Here is a 21740-nt window from a genome sequence, read left to right as displayed (position 1 = left end):
CATGGTACCACATGGAACCCTTGGAACAATCTCAAGACACCTGCCATTGCACCCTGGTTGAGCATCACTGCAATAGGACCCTCTGATTTTGGAGCTGAAGGTACTGGTTTGGTTCATGATAGCATTTGCATTGTAATACCTTTCTTTGTTGGGTTTAGTTTGGCTTTTTCCTCTGTCTTCCTGTACACCAAGAAGCGCACAGTGGGGCTGGAGTTTTCACTGGCTCAGTCAGCCAGGGCTGTGGGCTGAGGGAGCTGGACTCGGGAGAAGCTGTAGGCTGCTGTTTTGAGCACTCTAAGGACTAAAGGCTAGTTTGAGGACACCTCCATAGGTGCAAGGGAAAATTAAACTGCTGAGTGTATGTTACTGCAGTGTTAATGTTGCTTAACCTTCCTTTGGTGCATTGGCTGTGACCCTTAGCCCCTATGGATTTCTATGCAAAAGTGAGAACTCCGCCTTGCTTCTTGTGCCTGTTTCTGGGCCAGTAGGATTGGTGCACTTGGTCATTGACATGGAGCCAATTGTTGTCACACCAAGGAGCCCCAGCTGTTGCACTCTGGGATTAATGGTTATAATTTATTGTAGGTGTTATTGATTCTTTTTAAATTGTTGTCAACACAACCTTTTAATTGACAGAATGCTGAATATTAGCTGCCAGTGCCATTGTTTGCTTTGATTTACCCTGTATGCCTGTGTTTATTTTCAGTAGTTTTAACATGTCAATAAACCCATTAGTCTGAACAAATTTGCAATGGTGTTTGTACTAGGCTAACAGCTTGTTTCCAGACAGAATCAATGGGAACAGCAAATTCCACATACTTTCATTTTAAAATGAGTCTAAAGCCTCTCTCCATCTATGTTTTTTCCCAGAAGAAAGTCCAGATTTAGTACTCTGTTTTAAGAAATAGTGAGACCTGACCTCATGGTGACAGTACTACAAAGGGAAGACATTTTACCATGGGAGCGGAGCAGTCTGTTATTGTTCCATTTGTATTTGGGAGGGTACATGCTTAGGTCTCATTAGTGTTAATAGGGGTCATGTGAGTAAGGGTATATCTGCACAGCAAGTGAAGGTGAGGTTGTAGCATGTGCTAAGGTGCTCCTGGGACAGACAATCAAAGCAGTGAAGTTGTGGTGGCACATGAGTGTTAGAACGTGCTGGCATCCTGAGTATGTTTTGGAGGGTAGGGGATTTATCATGTCAGCCAAATCAGGAGTAACTGTTTTGCCTGTCTTCTAACTCCCCGTAAGGAAAGCTGTTTCATCGGGAGTAAATTACTGTGGTTTTGCTTTGTTTATTGCAGGTTAGGAATAGACAGGTTAGGAATCATTGTACTGGATCAGCTGATATGGGCTCCTGCATGGTAACTCCCTTTAAAATGGTATTGTCTGCCCATGTCTTACTGAAAGGAAGAATTCAGAATACAGATACCTAGGAGAGCAGAGTTACCTTGGCTAGCTTTAAATCAGCTAGCTTGGGTACCAGAAACAATTTTGCTGTGGTAGCATAGCTCTCTGTATGGAATACCCTGCAAATTAGCCTGGGAAGAATGCTATCCTAGTTTGGCTAAACTGACTCTGGTACCCAAGCTTTACTGATCTGCAGGATAGACCTACCCACCCTGGGTGAGTCTGCATATGTGCTTTAATTGCACATTTTCCAATTGTAATGTGCATTAAAGCATCACAAAAAATATGCTTTTGCTTGTGGGCATTAAAATAGGCTAATGTGTCTTTTTCTAGTATCTCACAATAGAGGTACTAAATTTAATGTGCATTACCAAAAGCACATTAATGAACATGTAGACGCACTCCTGTCTCGGGTCCCCATTTGTAAAATGCAAATGGAAGCACTTCCCTGCTTTGTAAGGGTGCTCAGAATCTGTGGTGATGAGACAGATAAGCATGTTGGATGAAGAGGGAGAAAAACATTTTTGGCAGTGAGAAAAGTCTGAGAGTGAAGAAAACCCCATGGGGAGGTGGGGGGCAAGGAGCTGGGGAATTGCTGAGGAAATACTGCTGTGGAAGAATTCTGATACTTAGGGGAGGCAGGAAGGATGAGGAGAGTGAGGGGTCAGGGATTTAAAAAAAATGAGTAACACTCAAATTTGTTTCTTTTTAATAACAAAATAATTGAAAACTTGCTATGACCTTAGCTATGAAGAGACAGCTTCGGATGCAAACCACAGTGCTCAAATGCACTTGGCTACCTGTTTACAAGCTCTTTTGCAGAGGAGGAAAGGGAGTGATATGCTGTTTTCTAAATAGCAAGAGACAGCACAATCTCTTTTTTGATCTTTATTGGAAATTCAAGAGGTACAGATGCAACGTTCTTTAATGGAAGGTAAGGACACTGCAATGGCAAGATTAAAGGATTACAACCTGTGACTTATATATACAAGTACCAGACAAAGTCAGCCAGACCTGGGACCTCATCTGTAATCCTAGATAAACTTCTGCAACTGAATCCATAGTAAAAGGAATTTTTCCCTTCCTGGTGGCTTTAAATTTACTGACTAATCAGGAAAAAAATGCAAAATAAGAGTTGAAATGAAAAGGAAAATGCATATTCACTTCCTGTTCTAAATAAAATTGCTGATGCTTTTTTATTTCTTCCTCAAATACAGATTCAGTAATAATAAAATGATGGACTGTATTCAGATGCATGTAACAGTAAAAAGGACAGCCATAATAAAGTCTGGTAGAGTAATGGGCAAATTTTCCAGTTCAAGAGCTCTCAGACTGAGTGAGTGTGTTAGGTGTTTTATTATATGGCAATAAAATAAACCTGTCTGGGCTTATCTGAGTATGCCAGCAGCTTGTCAGACTGTGTCCATTATGAACGAGTAAGATTTTATTTCTGTTTACATCAGTAAAGGGAAAGTCAGATGCGTGGAACTTTTCATTTCTCCGAACAAATTGTTGTGTACAGTTTTTGAAGGAGATGATGCCTACTTAAGTCTATTACAAAGGTCACCTCTGTTTGCTCCAGGTAATTAAGGCCTGTACACTGTGATCTGGTGGATGAATTTCTCAGGGCTCTTCTTAAGACCATCTTGGCTGAGTGCCATTCCAATTTAAATGACCATCTTAAGTTTAAAACAGCCATCTTCCTTTCCACCAGATAGAGTCTTGTTCTGAACTGAGACAAGAGGTGTGCTTTATAAAGTGCAGCTGAAAGGACATCATCATTTTTTCTAGCTTACCTTATATAATATGTTCATTTATTGTCAGTGTAGGTGTACTGAAAAAGGCATACAGATGTTGTAGATACAATGCTTAAAAAGGTCTGAACATCCTAAGAACATGGGAGCTTATGCCTGAAGTTAAACTGAATAAATTCCTCCATGACCAATTATCCACCACAATTTGAGACAGATACTCTGTATGCTAGTAACATTTTTTAAAAGTCAGCTCAATACTGGTAAAGGTATAATCCTGTTGTATAATATAATCAAAACAATATCACAGGTGTTTCTTTTTTTCCATGATGGTAGAGTGAAACCAACATACTCATGGGAAAAAAAAATCAACTAGTTAAACAAACAAGATTCAGAATTAGGTTTCAGTTTGAGAATATCTAATTTGTGCTGTGTGTAAAACACCTTGTCTTGGGAAAAAAACGGACAAGGGGTTAACTGGTCAGGGCCTACCGTGGGCCATTTGGGGAGCACAAAAAATGTTGCAGTTTATATCTCCAGAGTACTACAGTAGGGGGAGATTCATTCTAAAATAATGAAACTGAAGAGTCACCAGAGCATGGCAATCCAGTGTTAATGATTTTGTATATAGCACCTTTCAACTTTACACATCTCAAAGAATTTAATACTTTGTATACAGTATATGAGCATCACTATACCCTCTGTTAAAAGTAGTGGCAATTTTCAGCATGGCACATCATAGTCTGGATCATGTACAGTAGTATTCCAGAAGTTTGGGCTGATAAACAGAAGCCAGGGCTGTAATTTGATTTCCTAAAAGATCAAACTATTCTACAGTTACACTATGAAGAAAGTGTTTAGCTAGCAGAGGTGAGTCCAGGAGAACATTGCCTTGATTCTTGAGTGTGGTTCTTACACACTACTGTAATAAAGATAATTACTAATGATTTATTATTCCTGGAAGGAATCAGTGTATAGGAACATGAGAGGAAGATGATATGGAAAAAGTTATGAAGAATACTTCAGGTGTAACCTGGGCAGTACTCCAAGAGGTACCCCCTCTCCAATTGAAGGGATCAAAGCAGGTGCACAAGCACTGTGAGAGGTGTAGGGACTCTCCTCCCCCTATAGGACAGAGCCAGACCACCAATGGGGACTTAACCATGTACCTTTTAATCCTGGGAACATAACAGGCATAAATCAGAGGGTATAGTGGACACTACAATGCCCCAAGGGGGCAGGATTCAACAAAGGTTAGACACTTACAATCATTGACAAAAAAACAGGGTTAACAAAATATAAAACACAAACAGCAGAACAAACAATATGGGTTGGTGAAATATAAAAAAAGGCACAAAATGCAAAATGTCAAATGACAAGGAAATATAGGGCCTTGGTACCTGGAGGGGGAGAAAACACAATGACCCCTTTCCACTGCAAGAAGACTTGCTTCTCGTTAGCTTACTCACCCCAAGTCACCTCAGCTGAGACTTGAACGCAGATCTCCCATATGGTAGGCAGGAACACTACCACACAGCCACCACTGGTGGCACTATTCCTGGCTGCTAGGGGTCTTGACCTTCCTGGAGCCCCGGCCTCACCTCGAGCTGCCTGGCCTATGATTGGAGGAGCTGGAAGCAGAGCTGGGAACCTCTCAGGTCACTGCTCAGATCCCTGCTGGAGCGGAGGGACACCTCTCCTGCTGGTTGCAGCCTCTCTTTGGGGATCCTGGAGCCCAGTGGGGAGCCTCTCCTGCTGGCTGCATGCCGTGCTGCTGATGGTCCCACTGCTGCCTGCAGGTCCTGCTCTTTTAGGTTCTTCCGGGGCACTGCTCCTGCCCCGCTGGCTCAGCTCCTGCCAGCTCTGTGAAGCTCCTTCCTTGTTGTCCCTCACTGGTCTCTCCTGAGTCAGCCCATGCTGCCCCTTTTATCCCCCTCCAGGTGACCCAAGGGGCCAATTGGGGAACACGGGGGGTGAGTCCCTGGGGCCTGATTGGTGAGGAAAGGGAATCCCAAGTCCTATAATCATCTTTTGCCCTTTCAAAACCCCTGGGCCAGGTCACTGCCAGCCAGCCCGTCACATCAGGTTCTTACACACTACTGTAATAAAGATAATTACTAATGATTTATTATTCCTGGAAGGAATCAGTGTACAGGAACTTGAGAGGAAGAAGATATGGAAAAAGTTATGAAGAATACTTCAGGAATAGTGAAGAGGATCCAGGGACCTGGTAGGGACAAGGAGAAATGGCAAGAGAAGCTGTGGACTAGGGCCAGGGACATGTGAACAAATTCCCGCAAGGTAAATGGGGGAAGGACATTACAGTCAGCTACTCCACAGTAACTGCTGATGGCCATGTTCAGATGACCCCAGCCAGGTGACTGTCAAGCCTCCTTGTCATGGGGCAGGGACCTAGGAGCAGCCGTGATCTCTCCTAGTGCCCCCTACTGTGCCAAGTGGGTGTCCATGCACCCTTGTTCTCGCCCGCCACATCTTTGATGATAAAAGTATTAAGGGAGGCTATCTTTTTGCCCCCTAGGACACGGTACTCCTGATGTATCCCAGTTTGTGTCCCGTCTTAGCGGACCCCGTGCATTAAAGCCTCAAGGGCTACGTGTGGCTCCTACCACCCCTAATACCACGCCCCAAGCCTCTCAGATGTACCGGATGTTGTCTTGTCAAAATCCCTTGCCGCGCCCTCACAGCGCCCCCTTGCTTGCCTACTATTGCCCATGCCCTTGCGGACGCCCTCTGGGCTTGTCTTCTACTCGTGGCCTGCACTGGGGGGCCATCTCTGTACTCTCGCCCACACTGGGACCTTTCTTGTCTGCGTGCCCTCCCTGGGGCATCTCTCACGATTGTCCTCCCTGGGGCTTCTAGAGTGTGCGCCCTTCCTGGGGCTTCTCTTTGTGGTTGGGGCTCAGGTGGCCGTAGCCATGCCTGGCCCCTAAATCCCCTCTGCAGATCTACAACTCCTGTGGGCTCAGGTGGCCTTGGCCTTACCTGGCCCCAATCCACTATGCCCCTTCGCAGGCCTGGGGTCAGTGCACCACTAAAGGATGTGCCCACACTGGCACTGAGGTCCCCACACTGCTGTGGAGCCCCTATGAGGCCTCCTCCAACCCCTACAGCTTCACCCGGTCCTCCGGTGTAATAAACAACAAATGCAATAACACAAGCCAACCGGCTATAACTCAAACTAAGCCTCCTGGCTAAACATAAACCTCTATGCCACCTGGCTAATCAGCAATCAAGTCCCTACCAGGGCTTTCTTCTCCCAGTATCCTTGCACCGAAGTATTCAGGCCATCCAGTGGCTCTAGGCTGCATACTCCCACAGAGCTCCTTCTCTCTTGAATGTTAGTGGGGAACTACCTGCTTGGCCTCAGCCTAGGCTGTTTATATAGGCCAGGTCCTGCCCCCTTCTGGTCAGCTGACTGAACTGCGGTTGCCCCGGCAACCGGCACCTGTACCTTTTCCTAGCAGCAGGGCACTTCAGTGCCTGGTGACACACCTCCCCCCTTAAGTTCCTAACTCACTAGGAGCAGGGCACAGGAGTGTCCTGTGACACTCTTCTTGAAGACCTCCAAGTTAGGTGGTAGTACCATCTCTCTTGGAAGACCATTCCAGATTCCGGCCACCCTTACTGTAAAAAAAATCTTTCTAATGTCTAACCTAAATCTACTCTTCACTAGTCTGCACCCATTATTCCTAGTTACTCCTAGGGGTGCCCTGGTAAATAGAGCATTTCCAATTCCCTGCTGTCCTACATTGATAAGCTTATAGGCAGCTACAAGATCTCCCATCAGGCGTCTCTTGTGAAGGCTGAAGAGATCCTTCACCTAAGATCTAACCTATCACAAGGAGAGGATGTGAGATGACATAACTGGGAAAAAATTATGCATCCAAGGCCTGCACCAATGCCCACTAAGGTCAGTAGATCATGTCAACTGGCTTCAGGGAGCCCTGGATAAGACTTACATTGTGATAGCTAAGTAGAATGTGGGATTTTATAATTGGTTCCATGCCAAATTAGGTAAAATTCTATTAACTCATTCCCAAGAGTTTGTTGATATGACTGGATACTTCATTTTCAGTTCACTTTAATGTGAGTTTATCAAATACTGTATTAGCTTGGGGGTAAGCATAATCACAGATAATATATTTATAAGAATCAACTTATAAGAAATCATCTGCTTGCATGTAACTTATAAAGCAAAAAACTCTTGTGAGAAAAACAACTAGGTGCCAATGACGTTCATCTTTAGAGGATGTTGAGAGAATGAGTTTATAGCTGGTAAGTGGAGTCAGTTGAGTTTACTTTCAAGAATTATTTTTTTAAATGAGTGGACCTCACACATTGAGTGTATTGTAATTACAAAGGGAGCTTTGTTTTAAATTGGAATCTTATATAATACAAACTTGTCACGTTTGAGGCAGTCAATGAAAGATCTACCATGTCCACTAAAACAGTGGAGCAATTTAAGATACTTAAAACTACATAACTGACAGTGATGTTGAAGTGCTTAAGCAGAACAGACAAAGCATATTAAGTGAGCTGTCTCCTCACACTGGAAGATTACATTACCTTGAACATTGCCATGCTGGTTGCTTTTTCATAATGGAGACAAAAACCAAACAAAATTTAAGGAAATAGAATAACCTTTATTGTTCTCTTAAAATAAACCTTGTGCATCTTCTTTTTGGTAGAACTTTCCTGCATTTGTTATATCTGATGGAGAAGATCTGTCATTAGGAAAAATGGTAGCTTTAGATGGGGGTTTGGCAATTAACTCCTATTCCTTTATATTGCAGAATTTATGGGACAGGGATTCTTAATTTTCACTTAAAGATCTAAGCACCTCATCAACATCCTCTCTCAGTTCCTTTGATGGTGATAAACCAATGTGATAAACCTCATGTATTGTAACCTATTTCTGCAACTGAGAGTACCAGTGCCTGAAAGGGATGACATGGATAAAGCAGGTTATTTTCCACCCTTAGGAACTGTTATTTATTGTTGTATTTTACATATACAGATGACAACATGTTCCCTGCCCTGAAGAGTGGATAGTCTAATGGGACAAGCATCACATGAAGGCTGGGGAAGGATACAGACTTATTTTTTCATGACATAGTGACATCCCTCCATTTCTCCTCAATATGGCCTTCAGCAATCAGATTTTTATTGAAGGAGTCATGGTGGAAGGGGATCTTGAGGAGGGGAGAGGAGAGTGGCCATAAAGGAGGGTATTACATGATGAAAAGTTGGTATTGAAAAAATCTTGAAGGCTTTATTCGGAGAAACAGGGAGTTAAGATGGGCAACACAAGCAGAATAAATGGAATCGGGTAAGAGACAAAGCAAATACATTGGCAGGAGCAAAGGACCTTAAAAATGAGGATCAGCAGATTGAAATTCAAGTGGTGGTGAAAGAGGAACCAGTGAGGGCAGTGGGAAGGTTTTGAGAGGACAACATGATGTTCATTCTGTTTGGACCAGTTAAATTTAATTTGCCAGAAAGTTGGCCAAAAAGAGATGTCAGAGAGGCAGGCTGAGAGAAGGGACTCAGAAGGAAGAGAATCAGGATTGGAAACTAGATTTGTGAGTTGGTAGCATAGAGACGAGATGCTTCAAAGAAATAGTGTAGGCAGTGAAGAGGAAGGGGCCAAGGACAAAGCTGTGATCCCCTGCAGTGAATAGGAAAAACAAAGAAAACAGAATCTCTGAAAGCAATGCAGAAAAATGAAAACACAGTCAGAAAGAAAACCAGTTGATGACAGTATAAGTGAAGGAAGATAAGATTTTGAGGAAGATGGATATGACCAACAGTATCAGAAGGTCAAGGAAAATAAAATCTGAGTGGAGGCAGAGGAATCTGGCCATAAAGCTGTTAATAGAGACCATGTTAAGGGTAGTTAGTGGGGTGAAGAGTGTGGTGGTCTGACTGGAACAGATCCAGGAAAGAGCTGGAAGAAGGCAGCTGAGGTTGTAGAAGATATGAAATAAAAATTATATCTCTAACCATTTTATCAAACCATTTTTTCATCATATTCGAAAAATCTCAGATAAAAATGAAGTTGTCAACAAGCAATACTATGCTTGCTAATATATGGCTTTACTTTCACCAAGTAACAGGGAAGTTCTAATCAAGTTTTTTTAAATGCTTTGTTTAATTGTTGTAAATATACAACCCTGTGAGCTGTTTTCAGCTTTGGTTTGAGTGCTAGGACATGCACCATGTATCTTCATCTATGTGGCAATGTCTGTTAAAAAACATAGCTCTGTTCAGCTAATGACTGAATTATAAAATCTTTAGTCAGTTTGCAATGAATGTGAAGTATTTAGTTAATAGAGAAACATGAAAATTAAGTATTCATTTGTTTTTACTGTTAATTACCTTTGAATATTAAAATTAAATAAAATCTTAAAGCTGACACTAACTGGTAGTTTGAGTGGTGGAAACAAGTTACTAGAAGGAGAACTGTGCAGTGCACAGAAATTAAGATTGGGCAGCTTGTATTATGATTTTCATGTTAGTTTTCAAAGCTTTTTGCATATCTACAACAGCTATCATGAAGAGCAGTTAGGGCATTTCCTGTTCCAAATCAAGAAATTACTGTTGCATAGAAATATGACTCTCCACGTTTCAGTGGTAGAGGTGATGATATTAGAATATTTCTGTTGGTAGTTTAGCTTCTAGCCTATGTGATGTTTGGGGTTCTTTTTCTGAACTTTTCTCAGCACAGCCACTCCATTACCTGCCCCTTCTCATGCAAAGATAAATGTATTTGTGTAGAACTGAAAACAATGGGCTTCATGGGACCCGTACAGGCAGGGTGTGCAGCTGGGCAGGTGGGATAGGGCCTTGGCTGGGTGCAGCTGGGTTGGGATCATGGGGTGGTAACAGTGTGGGGCTTGGGCCCTGGGCAGAGCTATGGTCCACTCCCCACATGCTCCTGCGCCAGGCATCAGTTCTGCGGACAGTGACGTGTGGGGAGTAGATTGCAGCTCTGCCATGGGCCCTGGCTCTGTGCTGTCACTGCCCTGCGTTTCCAGCTCTGGCCCACCCACCTGTTCTGCTTCTGGATGCTGCTTCCCGCCTGCCCACAGCCCCATCCCAGCCACTCGGCCATGTGCAGGGGCCACTTAGGGGGTGGCTAACACCCTGGTCCAAGAAGTAGAAAGCCCGTATTCTTGGCCTTCCTCAGCCTGAAGGAATTCACAGGCACATCTCCAACCTCCAGTAGTATCGCCATAAACACCAGCCCATGGACTGGTCCATGTGAGTTATCTCTCCACCTCTTTTGTTGAAGCTGGTGAACTGGACATCCAAGCAGCAATATTCAGGGAGCCAGAAGGAAAGAAAGCAAGAGTGATCATACCTCCATCGTCCAATGAGGGAGGCACTTTGTTAGGAGGACGGGGTCTAGGATTCTCTGCTACTGGATTTAATTGCATTTTAACCAATGGACATTCATATAAAATTGAATAGAGTCCAGGGGGGAGAAAAAAACAAAAGGAAATCTGCCTCTGTTGGGATGTGGGGGAGGGGAACATGGGGTCTGGTCCCTGCTTTCAGGATTGTTTATACATTTTTATCATAGACCAGTGGTTCTTAACCTTTTTAGACTTGAGGTACCCTGCGATAGACTTGAGACACCCCTTGGAAAATGCCAGTTCTTAATTTTTATTCTTTTTTTTTACTACTGTACAGAAAAATAACGGAGCAGTTTTTTTGTTGCAAAGAACTCAGAAATATCATAACTATGGATTTCTATTTGAAATTGCTGGGTTTATCTTTTGAATCATGTTTGTAAACCTAACAATACTGACATTGTGTGGCACCCCAGGTTACCCTTGAGACGATCTCTAGGCACCCCAGGGCAGTATGGCACTCTTGTTGAGAATCACTGTGTTAGACAGTCATTGGTTGAGAGCCAGAAATCAGCCTAACAGCTGTGCTCTGGGTTATTGGACAAACTGCAAAGAGGAGAAATTGTAATGGATTCAATGGACTCTCCCACCAGAACTTTACAGCTGAATAAGATATTTCCTCCCCGTTTTAGCTGCTAAATATTAATAGGTCTAGGACTCCAGGCAGTTTGTAGTAGTAGCTACAGTCATAGCTTCAGAAAAGCTTCTAGTGATGAACATATTTGAGCTCAGGCAAATAAGTCTTTTATAATCATTAAATGCAGAATGCCACTACAGATGGGATATGCTCTGGGTCACACTTTTTCACATTCACATTCAGCCAACACTTTCTTTCCAGACAAATGCTCTTTCCCAGAACTAAGGATGATATCTCTCAACTGCAAGAAAGTCTTGTGTTACTTATAGTTTCTTAAACTCAAGATGACGAGATGAACATCATACAGCAAAGTTTCAAAACACTGTGCAGTGCACATTGCCAAGGCTTATTCTATCACAACATTTTCACTATAGTGAATAGTTGCTATGGTGGATTTGGAGCTGCCATGTTATAATACATGAGCACTGAATGTTTGCTGCATTACTGAGCTGCTTTCTATATTAATATATTAATTTCACTCGAGAGAACTTTGAAAAAAGAAGCAAGGAGAAAAGGAACGGCAGAGAACAGTCTTTTAGAAAAGAACACGGAGAGTTGTATAAAAGACAGTGTCAAGACTAATGCTTTAATTTTGTCTCCTTTCCAGCCTATTTACAATGCTGGTTTAGAGCGGAACAGGCAAAAGTCTCTAAACATAGAGGAAGGATAAAAGGGCAACCTCTTTAAAGAGAGAGGAATTAGCTTTTTGGGGGAACTAGACAGAGACATAGGACACCCTGGAGGCTTCAGAAGAAATCAGTCTTGCCAAGGTTATCACCAGAGATGGTAAGCCTTTAGGTAAGAAAGACTTGTGTGTCGTAGATTGTTTCCTGTAACTCCTTTATTCCTACAGTTAAAAATAAACAACACTTTGGTTTTTAGTAGGGTGTTTTGCTATGATTTAGCATTGGCCATTCATGCCTGAGGGAAGAATTGCAACCCAGGGAACTCAGTTGGCTCTGTAGGTAAGAATGAGCGATACAGTGTTCTTTAGCTCCATGCCCAGTTGATGTATAGAAGACTTGTGGTACTTCCACATCAAGATGTGGCACAAGGCCCAAGCCCTGAAGGGATATAATTAAACTTGAAAAGTGACAGAGGTGCAGCTGGCTCTATAAGCATGACACTGCTAAGTTTGTTCTCAGTTAGCACACAAATCAAATCAATAGCCGTTCTATGCTTTTGCCAATAGCCATCTGATTATAGCTGTTAACTGGATAATATGTTAACCTATTTCTCTAATGCCAAAGTCACTTATATAGATCTCTTGGAGTATATGCCAAGCTCCTCTTTTAAAAGGAATGAGCCAAAATCTGACTCCAGATATATCACTGGATTTACATCAGACTAAGAATAATGTGTAGAATGGCAGAATTTGACTCTGCAGGTTTATTTTACCATGAGTTACACTGAAAATTAGAATTATTTTCCTTCTCAATGAACGGTAATATTTTCTCAGGAGACGGTATCAAAGGTTTACAGTTCAGTTGGTAGTTAATGACATGACCATGAGCTGAATTAATTTTTTACCAAGTATATACTTATGTAGATTTAGATTATCAACCTTCATGTAACTGTAGTGCAAGCTCATTTAGACATTTATCAATGAAAAATACAAACGAAATATGATTTTTGAACGATAGATTATTCATAAGCAAAATATCCTAAAAATGAATGGATACGTTATTTTTTGTGTTCACTTGCTGGAAACATCTGTGCCTCAGTATAATAAAATTTATTTGAAACTATGGACCATAAATAACAACAGAGGTAAAAAACTGCAGAACAACTTACAGGCTAAAGAGAATTTGAGCATATAGACAAACACAAATTCTCTTTTCCAAGCAAAAAGGCTGCTAAATTCTGGTTATTTTACTCATTCTTAAGGCCAAGGAGTCATGTCATCAACATTTTTAGATACTTTTAAGAATGTTCCCGACACCTAATGAGCTTTTTAAAGGCCAGCTTAAAATCTTCATTAAAACTAGTGTACAACAGAGGGTTGATAAGGGAGTTGACATAACCAAGCCAGGTCAAAAAGTCAGCTACTTTTTCAGACACAGTGCAAATGTTAAGGCCCACGATAAGCTCCTTAATGAAAAATGGCAGCCAAGACAACATGAAAGCCCCTAAAATCAGTCCCAGAATACGAGCAGCCTTTCGTTCCCGTGTACTTGAAATCTGCTGACGGTCCCCAGCCAGGTCTAGGTCATTATCAAAGGGAGGGATTCTCACTGAAGCATTTATTTTATCAAATTCCATGGTGGGGTCAGATGTAGAGAAGTCTGACACACAGAAGGTTTGTGTGAGCTTACAGCTGGCAAAAGAGTTTTGGCTGTCGGTGCTTCTGTTGCTTAGGTGTCTGCTTGAACCACGTTTTTGGTAAAGGCTCTTTGCGGCATGATAAATTCTGTAGTAGAGGATCAGTATTAAAGTCAAGGGGATATAAAATGCTCCAAAAGTGGAGTAAATTGTGTAGATAACATGATCGTGTTGAATACGGCACTCACTTGGAATACTGATGCTGTGATGATTCCTCCAAAACAATGGTGGCATTGAAATGAAAATGGATATAGTCCATATGGTGCCTATCATAAGCCCAGCCCTTTTTGCAGTTCTTTTCCTGGCATATTCAATGGCATCTGTGATTGCCCAATATCTATCCAGAGCAATGACACAAAGATGAAGAATTGAACATGTGCAACAAGTCATGTCAACGCTGAGCCATATCTCACAGATGAAGTGTCCCAGAGTCCATTTATCCATCATTATGTATATAATACTCAAAGGCATGACTAGAATAGCAACAAGCAGATCTGTCACAGCTAGCGAGCATATTAAATAATTTGCTGGCTGGTGTAATTTCTTGGTTGTGCAGATTGCTGCAATTACAGAAGAATTCAGCAGCATGGTCAAGACTGTGATTGTGCCCAAGGTCAAGGTAATAAGCATCTTTTCAGTTACTGTTTTTGGCTGGATAGCCACATTGGCTTCTGTTGTACAGTTTGTAAAATTCATTTTTTTCCCTACGGAATAGATGGTGAGGGAAAGGGACCGGTGCTTTTAGATGGTAACTGTTTGGGGTTTAAAATTCCTACATTTAATAAAGTTATGTAGAATTCTTGAGAAATTGTTTCTGTTGCATTTTCATCAGATCAACTCAAAACATCTTCTCTTCATCATTTTCCTAGAAGATAAAATGATATTAGTTAACAAACCTACAAAATTCTACCTTTTGTGTTTATAACAACTACTAGTCTTTTAATATTATTGCCTCAGACAAGAACCTTGGACATTTCTGCCTTTGCTTTTGCTTTCCCCTTCCTCATTCTTCCTGCTGTTTCTTAGGCTCTAAAGAATACATTGGTCCAGATAAACAACAGATATAAAATAGGATGGCTCCATTGACTTTAGTAGATTTATGCCAGTTTTCATCAGCTGCAGAAATGATCTTTTTTCCCTTCTCTGCAAATCCAATTCCAAAACATTATCAGCAGAAGAAGGCTATTTTACTTTTAATTCCTGTCTTAGAGGGATGCCTTACTTCTCCATATATCATTTGAAAAAAACTTCCTCATTCTAGCTAATCTGTACAACTTTTCATAGCTTGCTGTGTACTCGTTTATATTCACTGTTCTTTCATTCTTAATATCCCAGAAATGAAACATTTTAAAAAGACCTAGAATATCTCTAATAAGCAGCCGTCAACCAAATGTTTAAAGCTTCATAACAAATATTAAGTTTTACATGGTACATTAGTGTTGCTAGGAGGTTATACAGTTTTATCTAATTATTGTTGACATTTCCCATATCCTACTAGGCATGGCTTTGGAGGAGAGAGAAAAAAAGCATATGCCTTTGCTTTGTGATTTACATCAAACCGTACTCATTGTCAGACAGTCCACTCTGGTGTCAAGCACAAACAAATCTAGAGAAAAAAGGATTCTATTTTGAAACAACATTTTTAGTCATTTAGTTTGAAAAAGTCCCTATGAATATGAGAGAGTATCAGACAGATTCTGTATTTCTTATAACTCATCCACTGACTTCAGCAAGAATTTGGGGAGTACTAATGATATGCAGGATTGAACCTAGTGGTATTGATGTCTGCAATAATCAGCTTTGGATACCCACCGTGGTTTCTAGAAGGGAGCTGGTTTCACAAATTTAAGGCTTGATTCAGTTTTCGTTAGAGTCAGTAAAAAACTCTTACTTGGTGGGGCCTGGATAAGGCCCTTAGGGCTTGTGTAGATGTGAACAGCCAGGAAAGAAGTAAGGTGTGAATTTTAAAATGGATCAATTATATCTGCTTGTCTTCATGCATGCGTGCTCTTAATCCAGAATAAGAGTACCTTAATCTCAATTAGTTTAAACCACTTCCAAAGGAATAATCAAGGGCAGCTATTCCAGAGTAACTGTGTGTGCAGACCAAACCTAACTATGGACTGTAAAAGATTGTATGTTACCAAAAATATCTTCATAATTTCAGAGGTGGAAATTTTGGTCTAAATAAAAACAAAAGGGACCTCCTCACAGCTAAAATCTCTCCTCTCATTTAATGCTTAAAAATATTAAAAACCTTGACTAAAATTCAGGGTTGTTAATTAACAAGATGTGGAGCAGCTATGATGAAAGCTGAAGCTTCACACTTGAGGTTTGTGCCAGGATTAAACAGTCTGTCTGCTGGTAGGAGTCAAAGGACAAGGCTCTGGAGATAAGGGTCTGGGCTAGTTTGCTACCCAACTCTGGTTGGTCTCTATGTACAGGAAAGGGATAATGCAAAGAGATGTCTTCCATCCCACTGTATCCCCAGTAGAGACACCAGCCATGCCTGCAATACCTATGAACTCCCTCTTACTAGTACCTCTCAGCTGCTTTCTGGTACACAAGCAACCTTTAATGCAGTAGGGAGCAGATGGAACAAGTGGCTCCACATGCCCGCCACATCTGTTGGATCTGGCCAACTGCAGAAGAGAGTACAGAGTACCTTGGATGCATTTCCCTCACATTATTCTTAGTTCCTTTACAGATCCAGGAGGCATTGCAGTACTCTGAAGCACAATGGCTCCTGGGGCAATGGAGTTCAGCTGAACCCTGGCATAATCTCTGCCTGATACTGGTTTCATGAAGAGGTTTAGCAGAAAGATGAATTAGATTATTGTGGTCCTTTTCAAGTGGTTTTTCACTTTGATTTCTTTTTAACAAGTTCTTCAGAAGGTTTTAAACTCTGTCATTGTGCTCAATGGATGTCTTTAATAGTAAATTCTTCCGTAGTAAATTGTCTTTAAATAAAACCATCACACTTTAATAGGCACCAATGCAAATGTTTCTATTAGAACAAAAAATAAGGTCAAGTGCACATCAGCCATGATTCATAGATGTAGGATCGGAAGGGACCTAAGTAGATCATCAAGTCCGACCCCCTGCCCTGGGCAGGAGAGAATACTGGGCTCATATGACCCCAGCTAGATAACTATCAAGCCTCCTCTTAAAGACCCCCAAGGATGGAGCCAGCACCACTTCCCTTGGAAGGTGGTTCCAGCTCCTACCTGCCCTGACTGTCCAGCCTGAACCTACTCTCAAACAACTTACAGCCATTATTCCTTGTTATCCCAGGAGGTGCTCGGGTGAACAGGGTCTCTCCCATTCCCCGCTGGTCCCCCCTGGTAAGTTTGTAAATGGCTACCAGGTCCCCTCTCAGCCTTCTCTTGTGGAGGCTGAACAGGTTCAGGTCCCGTAGTCTCTCCTCGTAGGGTCTGCCCTGCTGCCCTCTGATCATGAGAGTGGCCCTCCTCTGGACCCTCTCCATGTCGTCCACATCCCTCCTGAAGTGCGGTGCCCAGAACTGGATGCAGTACTCCAGCTGCGGCCTGACCAGTGCCGCATAGAGTGGGAGGATCACCTCCCTGGACCTGCTCGAGATGCATCTGTGGATGCATGACAAGGTGTGGTTGGCGTACTGTTTGGGGTTTGGCGGCCATGGATGCATGACAAGGTGTGGTTGGTGTAGTCAAGGGTACTGTTTGCTCTTAATGATCTTAATCATTATCATGAGACAGGTTGTGTCTTGTTGCTGCTCAGCAAGATTGGACTTTTTATTTCTGGAAACCTCCTTCAGTTATTTAAAATGCTGAGAGAGAGAGGACAAGAAAAATTAAACAAGCCCAACACCTGAAATTCTTTGCAGATCAGGAGTCTGCAGGTACTCCAGAAGAAGCAGGCTGAGAGGAGACAGATCAGGCCAGCAAATATCTAATCATCACTTAATGTCAAAATCCAAGCTGCAGAGATACTTGTTTCTCAAACCTACACTTAGTATTTGAAGTAAGCATTCAGCACAGATGATGACATTACATACAAACTGCTTTAAAGGAACATTATTAAGGTTGTAATATTTAACGGTGTAGTCAGAAGGTTGTCCAAGCAAACTAATTTGTCACCTGGTGGGCAGGCAGTATGCTCTAGTCTTTAATTATATGATGACATTTTTTCCACAGGACTTCGCCTCATTCAGTGAACAGAAAGGGCAGAGCTAACTTAATGAGCAGCTATTCAATATTTGTTTTCATTATTCAAGGTATGGCTCCATTCCTTATTTACTGCAGGCTAGTCAAACCCTGATTTGAAGACAGAATTAGCTATTTACTTATGGCCTTTTCTAAGGTTCTCATCACTACAGTATCCAAGTGCTTCACAAACTGCTGAATTTATGTTCACAACATCCCAGCAAAGTAAATATCCCCATTTTACTGACAAGGGATATAGAGGCACAGACAGGGTAAGGTAAAAAGTTTCCACTCATTTTGCGTGCCCAATATGAGAGGCAAAGAAATGTGATCTTTTTCAGCACACTAACCATTCTAAAGCCCTTAATATATATTGAGAAACCAGTTCCCACTGACTCTAGATGCAGCTGTGAATATTCAGCAAATCAGATGCTAGGGCAGGGGTAGGCAACATTTTTGGCTGGAGTGCCAAAAAAATACCACAATGCCTACCTTGGAAGGTACTGAGTGCCAGAATGGCAGAAAAAAAAAATGAGGGCAAGGGGTACATGGCAGGATGCCCTGCTTCTGCCCCTTGCCCCCCACCCAAAGCCCCTGTCCCTTAGCCCGCTGCCCCCCTGCCCCCACCCCAAGCCCCTGCCCCTGCCCCCAAGCCCTGCCACCCCTTGCGCCCCCACCCCAAGCCCCTGCCCCTACCCCCAAGCCCTGCCACCCCTTGCGCCCCCACCCAAAGCCCCTGCCCCCAGCCCAGGCTCTGTGGCTGTTAGCAGCTACCCTGGCTGCTCCCAGCAGGGCTTGCAGCATCCCAGCTGCCTGCTGGGAGCAGCTCGGGCTCCTGGCTGGCAGCAGCTCCCCAGAACCAGGAGGCTCCAAACAGCTGTGCTGGGCTCCAGCATCAGCTCCGCACCAGCGCGTGCACCCGGAGTAAACTAATTTACTCTGCAGCACGATAGTATTGTAAATACCAGTACTATCCTAGTGTGGAGTAAAAACCTCTGCAGCAGTGCACATGTAGATGCTGCCTAGGCTGGCTGGGGCATGATGATGCTTCAGTGTGGGGGCTGCCTGCTGGCTAACCCTGCACTGAAGTTCCCTCATGCCCTAGCCAGCCCCTTCACAGCACACTAAGCCAGGGGGAGCAGCCCTGGGTTGGCAGGCTGACCCCTGGGGCATCCTGCTACTGGGGGCTGCTCCAATCTGGCTCCATGTGCTGCGCATAAATAACATGTGGAGCTGATTGCTCTGGAGTTAATTACTCCCTGTGCATGTTTAAATAGCATGCCTGGGAGCAAAAAACTGTGGAACAATATGCTATAGAGTTTATTCATGTCACTAATTGCATGTGTAGATGCACCCCATGAGTGGGTTTCTCAGACATTTGCCAACAGTGGAGTAATGGTGAACCTTAGGATTCTTGGGTTCCATCTCAGGCTCTAGAAAGTTGTGCTCTTTAGTGGGGCAGACTTTTTTCTGCTTGTTTTCATTGAGCTCAAGTCTCTTCTGCTCCATCCTCTCCAATTTGTTTCTGCCCCATTCCTGTCTCTTCTCCATCCTGCACCCCTGGCGGCCCAGTCCCAGTATTCACATTATTGCTTTATTCTCAGTCAGTCAGAGATCACTCATCCTGCCTCACTTTCTCTCCATTTTCCTTTTCTAGCCAATCACTTTTTCCCCAACTTCCTTCTTGTCCAGTCTGTTCTTCTTCTCTTCCACCCCACCCCCCACATCCAGTCCCTGTCTCTTTGGGTGCCTTGTCCAGTTCATGTCTCCATTTGACTTGTTCCTATACCTTTCTTTGATCCTTGTCTCATTCTCTTTGCCCATACAGCTCTCAGTTCTCCCCCTCAGGACTGATATTTTTTCGAATGTATTTCTCCTCCTCCCATTCCTCCTACACTGAGGCTAAGTCTCTCTCCTTGTCCTAACAATCTTCTCCCAACAAAATCTAATCTCAGTTTTCCCCCCACTAGTTAAATGGCTCCTAATTCTCCTCATGTTTTTCCCCTTTGGTCCCAGTCCTAGTCTCCCAATCAATCAGTGCCAGTCATAGATTAATAGAATCAGAGAAAGGCAAGGCTATGAGTTCATCTAGTGCAAAGCAAGGTGTGACCATCTCTGTCTAAACCAGGGGCAGGCAATTATTTTGGCTGAAGGGCTGCTAAACAAGTTTTGGTGAGCTGTCAAGGGTTGCAAGGGTAGTCCCACCCCTTGACAGACATCCCGCCCTCTGGTCACCATCTTGGGACTGGAAGTTCCTCCCCCTAACCCCTGACCTTTGCAACCAGAAATCCTTCCCCTTGCCACCAAGAAGTATAGCTTTTGGAAGGGGGTTTGCCATCTTGGAACTGGAAACAAAAAACAAATTATATACTAAAAATCAAACATCCAGAGTAACGTATTTTAATTTTAGTAAGAAAATATTTTGTTCTTATTTGTGTGTTTGCATTGTGTATATAGGGCATAATAGCTCAAAATGAAGTCTTACTCTTGTATATTGGAGGTGTATGGAGGGAAGTATGGGTGAGTGGGTATGAGGGAGTATGAGTGGGTGGGTGGGTATATGTTTTGTCGGGGGCTGGATATGTGTGTGTGGATGTGTGTGTATGTGTGGTGTGGGGGAGGGTGTGGGGGTATGTGTGGATATGGGTTGGTATGGGGGGTGTGTGGGGATGTGTGTGTGTGTGTGGGGTATACGGTTTGTGGGGGTCTGTGGGGTGTGTGGAAAGGGAAGGTGGCTGGGGGTGTTTGTGTGGGTGCGTGTGTGTGGTGGGGTATGTGCATGTAGCAGTGAGCAGGGTCCCCCCAAGAGATGCATGGGTATGTGTGTGTGGGGAAGGGTGTGGGTGGGTTCAGTGTTTGTAGGTAGTGTGATTGTGTGTGGGGGAGGGTGTGGTTGTGGGGTAGGGTTTGAGGGTGTGGTGGGGTGTGCATGGGAGCCCCCTGTGGACAGCCCCTTGAACTGGTCACTACCCGTCCCCACCCCACAAGAGTCCAGAGCCTGCATGCCCTGTGGCACCTCCCTAACAACAGCGTGTAGCCCCAGTGTGCCCTAAACCTGCTTCGCATCGCCCAACTGAGGCATGTCCTGCTGCCCCCCGGGCACACAGTAGGGCTGGAGCAGCTCCATGATGGGGCTGCCTTTCTAGGTAGCTCAGGTGGTGGCAACTCCTTCTGGCTGTTGCTGCCACTGGGCCCAGCCCTGCAGGAACCCGTACATGCAGCCCTGACCTGGCATGTCTCATGCCTGCTCTGGACTCGCCCATCCAGGCTGATCAGTGGTGGTAGCTGGGCAGAAACTGTTGCTTGGCATGGGGGAAAAAGAGGCCCCTCCTACTCACTGCTGCCAGTGCTTCCTAGTGCAGCTAGTGGAGCCCTTGCCAGGCTGGACTGCCCTGTGTCCCTGGCACTGTCACCACTGCCTCTGAACTGCCCAGTGCGGCAGTGGTGACGACAGTGCAGAGCAGCTGCTGGGCAACCCAGAGGTGGAAGTGACAGTGCCAGGGACACAGGCCAGCTTGGCATGGTGTGGGCTCCATTGGCTGTACCAGGAAGTGCAGGAGGTAACAAGGGAGAGAGGCCACTTTTCCCCCATGCCGAGCAACAGTTTCTGCCCAGCCACTGCTGCCACTGCTCAGCCTGGGTGGGCAAGTCTAGAGCAGTTGTGGGGCATGCCAGGTTGGGGCTGCATGCATGGGTTTGCAGTCCCACTGCCGAGCTGCCCCAGCCATGCTGTGTCCTTAGGGGGGCAGAACACACCACAGCCGGACATTGCCTGGGCCAGTCAGGACCAAGGGACCCACCACAGCCCAGGCAAGGCCCCTCCGTGGGCTGAATCTGGCTTGTGGACCATATTTTGTCCACCCCTGGTTTAAACTATCCTTTTGTGATCCCCTTTTTTCCTATAGGTTTACTGCTCATTTGCTTGTTTCCTAACACCACACCACTCTACCCTCTCCCTGCTACCTGTCTCTCTGTCTCTTTCTCCCCTCACTTGACTTCT

General features: G+C 43.9%; 1 protein-coding gene across 1 annotated transcript in view; it reads right to left on the bottom strand.

Annotated features, from left to right (window-relative positions):
* Positions 1-12519: 12519 nt before the first annotated feature.
* HTR1E (5-hydroxytryptamine receptor 1E) overlaps positions 12520-21740 on the bottom strand; it is a 78344-nt gene continuing 69123 nt past the window's right edge. Inside the window, exon 2 of the mRNA XM_090031403.1 lies at positions 12520-14421. Coding sequence (XP_089887529.1) covers positions 13158-14252 — 1095 coding nt within the window. The 5' untranslated portion in view covers positions 14253-14421 and the 3' untranslated portion in view covers positions 12520-13157. The remainder of the gene's footprint in view (positions 14422-21740) is intronic.

The sequence above is a fragment of the Crocodylus siamensis genome, chromosome 1, assembly GCF_052110815.1.
Source record: "Crocodylus siamensis isolate JL-2025a chromosome 1, ASM5211081v1, whole genome shotgun sequence".
Classification (NCBI taxonomy): Eukaryota; Metazoa; Chordata; order Crocodylia; family Crocodylidae; genus Crocodylus; species Crocodylus siamensis.
The sequence above is the reverse complement of the archived record's forward strand: the minus strand, read 5'-3'. Positions and strand labels throughout refer to the sequence as shown.